A 5,191-nucleotide genomic window follows, 5' to 3' on the forward strand; every position below is an offset into this window, starting at 1 on the left:
AATTTTCATCATTACATTATGGAAAATAATGAACTTTATCTCAATATGCTAATATTTTGAGAAGGACCTGTATGTTGACATTTATTATACTATGTTGACTTGCCATTCAGTATTTGTTCAATATTGTTTAATTTGCCTTTTATTCAGTTATCATATTTTATCAATTAAGATGGACTGGATAAACATTTAAGAACAAATTCAACATGTTACAGCTGTGTTTGATTATTTTAATTAGCTTCTAGAGTGAAAGATCTTGATAATTTGGTTAAACTTTATTTTTGTCTACACAAAAAAATCTTCACTTTGTTTTGGTTTTGATTCTTTTAAATACTACTAATGACCAGGGTTATGAAATGTGTTGATGTTTGAACATGATATTGGTCCTTTAAGAGCATTAAAGAGCAATTTTGAGCTTTATCCCTGGTTTTAAATATATTTTGGAACTGAATATTTTGATTAACATTGTTTTTAATGGATATTATTTTTGCTTTTTATTACAGCTTTTCACTTGTGCGAGACTTTGCGATTTGGAAATTTTCCAGTGCTGCCAGCTGTGATCTTCACCTGTGCTTTACTACACCCACCTTAAATCATCTACACTACTGTTACATCTCAATCAGAAAACAACACACTGACTAGATAAACATATTCAGACACACAAGACATTTATTTTCAAAGCTACACATAATATTCACTAACACACACACTTTCACACACACACATTCACTCACATACTATCTTCCCACAAACACTGTTTAATTAATTTGAAACATATTTAAATACATTTCACAGTTTGTATTTTCTCTGTTGCTTTGGTCTAGATAACCTGTTTTTCCTCCCCCAGTTTTCTTCTGTTCTCATTGTCTTAACAGGATGCCACGCAAGGGACGACGCTCCGAGGCCGCCAAGAAGAGATGGAGGACCCTGGACCTGGAGGACCTGCAGGGCAGCCAGCCGGACGTCGCCAAGGTATCTTGAGTTATAAATCGTAATAGTTTATTTTTTTCCTAGTATAACAGTAGTTGTTGGTAGTTTTGTGCTTTCAACATGGTTGTAATTATCCCTGTGTTTGCAGCCCAGGACATCCCCACCCACCGCGCAGGCTTGGATCCCCACCCAGTCTCCGGAGAAGAAGGTAAAGCTGTAGTTTACTTTTCAGTAATTCAATAGTTGAATAGTAGTGGATGTAAGTTGTCTTAAATTATTTAAAATATATTTGCAACAGAGCCTAAATCAGAGACCTCAAGATGTATAGTTTTGTGCATCTTCTGTACTTTCTACCAAATTTAAAGCTCCTCTTGAATTCAGGTGGAGGGAACTCCGACTGAGAGGACCGGGCCGGCCCGTCGCCAGCCCAGGAGAGCCGCCCCCACGTTGGAGGTTGACGCCCCCGCCGAGTCCTCTCCCGTGCCTCTCGAGGACCATGTCAGGGATGACAGCTGCCAGGTAACTTTCATGAATAATCTACTGTTGAAATGTCAAATATTTTGTATATCTACATCCTGGAAACTAAAGTTTGTTTGAACTGTTAACAGGATAATAAAAGTTTTTATTTAATACAGTTGTATATTTTTAATTCATTAACTTATGAGCCAAAAAAATTATGCAAAAATGCTAAATTTGTGCAATTTTCTGATTATTATTCAGGCTTCTTCGTTGGAACCCTGCGCCAGCGGTCCGCCTGTCCAGACTGTGAGGGCCACACATTGCCAGGCTGACTACAGATACGGTACATTTTCCCATAATCACCAGTGCACCTGTATGGCTCTGACATTTTTAGCGTACCACATTGAGGGGTTGCAGTGTGACACAGCGTTACTTGACAGAGTACTTGAGCAAGGAGATGCACTTTATGTTGGCATTAAACAGCAGCTCATGTTGGACGGTAGATTTGTTGATAATCACTTGACAGTTGAAGAGATGCCCCAACAAGTACTGACAGACGGGAACATCTACACTGTACACACAACAGGTGTAAGAGTTGGTCATGTTTTGTGTCAGAATGATAGCCCTCAAAGATCACGGCGAATGGGATTGCCTCTTGCTTCACAACTAGAGTGTCTGTCGGAAAATGTCACCCATGCTTTTCTTTTGGTGACTCCAGAGTGCATTGCAGTTTTCCGGGACAGAGACGGTAGGTTTGGAGTTTTTGATTCTCACTCCAGAAACTCAGCAGGCCTGCCCTATCCTAACGGAACTGCAGTAGTCATGACTTTTAGCAACCTAACGCTCATGGTTGAAAATCTGTACAAACTCTTTGAGAACCGTGGCCCCTATGCCACGTATGAGTTTGTACCAGTATCGTTTGTCAGCGACGACATTGGCGATGCCCCTCCTCCGGCCTTGAGCAATCTGAATATTTCACCTGGATCCACACAAGCAAGCCCAGGTGTTGAGAAACCAGAGAGCACTTCTGATGAAGAGGAAATGCCAGCTTGGCTTGCTGAAGTTGGTACTGATGAAGACTGTGTGAAAATGAGCCTTCCCATGAGCAAACTGATGAACATGGCCCCAGATGAAGAGAATGTTTGGATGACAGGATTGCCTGAAAAATATCTCGTTTGGAATGCGTAGCGGAGCGACCCTCAATCGATGAAAATGAAGAACAAGACCCTGTCCCAGAATACCAAGTTGATGTCAACAGTGGAGCCATGCCAGCAATCGAAATACCCAAATTGAGCCCTGATTTTATTAGACAAATGTGCCGTAGTTTAAATGAGACTCAAGCGTCCATCAAAATCCAGACCCGTTCTTTTATTTGTTGACTGGAGGGGCGGGCTGTGGCAAGTCTCATGTTATCAAATGTGTTTACCAGGAAGCAACCAAGCTCTTGCGCCAGCTTCCCAGATTTCGTGATATTGGTGACATGTCTCAGCCCACGGTACTCCTCACAGCTTTTACTGGAACTGCAGCTTACAACATCTCAGGCAAGACTTTACATTCAGTTTTGAAGCTACCCAAAAGCTTAAAGCCACCATACAAAGGACTTGGAAATACACTGGATGAAATGAGAGCCGTTCTTTCCAATGTAGAAATCTTAATCATTGATGAAATCTCCATGATCTCCAAAGACTTGTTTTCATATGTCCACTGGAGATTTCAACAAATCAAGGGAAACACAAGACCATTTGGAGGGATTTCTGTTTTGGCTGTGGGAGATTTCTACCAGCTGCCACCAGTGGGAGGAGCAAAACCTCTTTGTGTCACTGAGGCTGGCGTCCTTGATATCTGGAACAAAAATTTCCACATGGTCAGTCTGACGGAAATCATGCGACAGAAAGACGACAGAGCATTTGCGGAGCTCCTGAACCGGATTAGAGTTAAAGGGAAAGCAGATTTACTCAGCGACGAAGACAGATCTCTCTTAACGCAAACTATTACCGACCCCAAAGAGTGTCCAATGGACGTGCTGCATGTTTTTGCGACAAACAAAGAGGTGGACGCTCACAATGCAGCAGTTGTGGCTTCTTTATCAACAGTAATAGTTGATGTTCAGGCAGAGGACTACAAGAGGGATACAAAAACAGAAAACATGACAAATCTAGGTAGCTGCGTCAAAGCCAAGAAACGAGATTTGCCTGACAATCTACAGGTCGGATTGGGAATTAGAGTCATGATCATAAGAAACCTGAATGTAGAGGATGGTCTTGTCAATGGAACCTTTGGCACTATTGCAGATATCATCACCAGGACTAAAGATGGAAACAGAACTGTGAAGTTAATAGGACTGAAACTGGATAATCCCACAGCTGGCCACACCAAAAAAATCAAAGGGAAACCAGACAACTTTGTTTACATTGAGAGATTTGAGGAACAAACCAGCATAAAAGGAGTTGTTCGACATCAGTTTCCAATCAAGTCTCCAATCAATACTCCAGTCTGATGGAGCAGTTTTTTCCACACTATGGACATTCTCCACTCTGCTCTGTTTGCTTGGCCATTATGTTAATTTGCTTTGAGTGGAAATAACCGTTTTTTGCACAGTTTTAGTAAGTTTTTGCAGGCTTGAGAGCATGCAACGCACGGTATGACTCATGAGGGTTCCAAGAAGAGATGGAGAAGGCTGGACCTGGTCGATTTGCAGAGCGGCCCATCATACGTCACCAAGGTATCCAAAATCTAGCTGATGATAGACTATGAACCTAAAAAGTATTTTGTATGTTGCAATTATAGTAGCTGTTGGTAAAAGTTCAAATATAACATGAATCTCATGATTGTAATTATTCATGTATCCATGCTTTTAGCGCAGGACACCCCAACCCACCTGGCAGCCTTGATCCTCCAAGCAGTCTACAGAGAACAAGATATGGCTTTCATTTTGCTTTTCATTAACTGAGTTTAGGATAAGTTATTTTGTGTGCTTTTCTCATTGAAGTAATTTGTCTCTTTATGTCAAGGTTTCTGGACTCCGTGCCCCATGACCAGGTATGTCCATGACAAGTTCAGGGTAATTTGCAACAACACAATGAAGTTGTAATTGTACATTTTTATCAAGACTAATTGCAGTTGCAACATCGACCCCTCCTGGGTCACCTATGTAGTTAGAAATCTGCATGTTCATGATTTTAAATGATGATGATTTTTCTTAAGGCTTGAAAGTTTTATCATGATGTCTGTGTTTCTTTCAACATGCCGTGGGACGGGTCATCGCCATCAACAAACATCAAGCATTTGCGGCACACAGTCTGCAACCTCTGGACTTATGTAAGCTTAATTTCCACTGCATTTGTTAATTATCAAATAAATCAAAAAATGTACCATGTATATTAATGTTTTATTTATTTAAATTGGATTTTACAGGTGGCTATTTTGAACTTTCCTCCACTTCTCACCATGAAGGCTCTGATGTGAAGCAGCAGATCACATCCCAACAGGAAACTAAAGTGTCTCAAGTCAAAGAGCTTCAGAAGAAACTATAGCAGGAGATCACTGAGTTGAACTAATTACATGTATTGCTTTGTCAGACCAAATGTTATTGTTCAAATCCGTTCTGAAGGAAACTAATTGTCATGTTTGTCATCGCTAAGGACTTCAGTAATTTCATAGTGCTTTCTCTTAGTTCTTCAAGTTTATTTGGATCAATAAATGTCTATCAGTCGGTCGTGGTAGATGGCCGCTCATACTGAGCCTGGTTCTGCTGGAGGTTTCTTCCTGTTAAAAGGGAGGTTTTCCTCTCCACTGTCGCTACATG

At 40.8% G+C, this 5,191-nt stretch overlaps 1 protein-coding gene across 2 annotated transcripts; it reads left to right on the forward strand.

Annotated features, from left to right (window-relative positions):
- The first annotated feature begins 536 nt into the window (after positions 1-536).
- LOC124866087 lies at positions 537-4,906 on the forward strand. Of its 2 annotated transcripts, XM_047361746.1 has the most exons (7): positions 537-969; positions 1,076-1,135; positions 1,309-1,446; positions 1,648-1,729; positions 4,398-4,425; positions 4,633-4,704; positions 4,801-4,906. In XM_047361746.1, the coding sequence occupies exons 1-7, from the start codon at positions 874-876 to the stop codon at positions 4,811-4,813; spliced, it is 489 nt and encodes a 162-aa protein (XP_047217702.1). In that variant the 5' UTR covers positions 537-873; the 3' UTR covers positions 4,814-4,906. The 2 variants fall into 2 exon arrangements, with proteins under 2 accessions (XP_047217702.1, XP_047217701.1); XM_047361745.1 differs by lacking the exons at positions 4,398-4,425; positions 4,633-4,704; positions 4,801-4,906 and adding an exon at positions 2,105-2,696.
- The last annotated feature ends 285 nt before the right edge of the window (positions 4,907-5,191 follow it).

Source organism: Girardinichthys multiradiatus, chromosome 3, assembly GCF_021462225.1.
Source record: "Girardinichthys multiradiatus isolate DD_20200921_A chromosome 3, DD_fGirMul_XY1, whole genome shotgun sequence".
NCBI classification, from domain to species: Eukaryota; Metazoa; Chordata; class Actinopteri; order Cyprinodontiformes; family Goodeidae; genus Girardinichthys; species Girardinichthys multiradiatus.

Excerpts from the sequence above, each read along its gene's own strand:
- LOC124866087 (XM_047361745.1), top strand. The coding sequence starts at position 874 with ATGCCACGCAAGGGACGACGCTCCGAGGCCGCCAAGAAGAGATGGAGG. Across the intron at positions 970-1,075 it reads GCCAGCCGGACGTCGCCAAG|CCCAGGACATCCCCACCCAC; the intron begins GTATCTTGAGTT and ends CTGTGTTTGCAG. Across the intron at positions 1,730-2,104 it reads CCAGGCTGACTACAGATACG|AGTGCATTGCAGTTTTCCGG; the intron begins GTACATTTTCCC and ends TGGTGACTCCAG.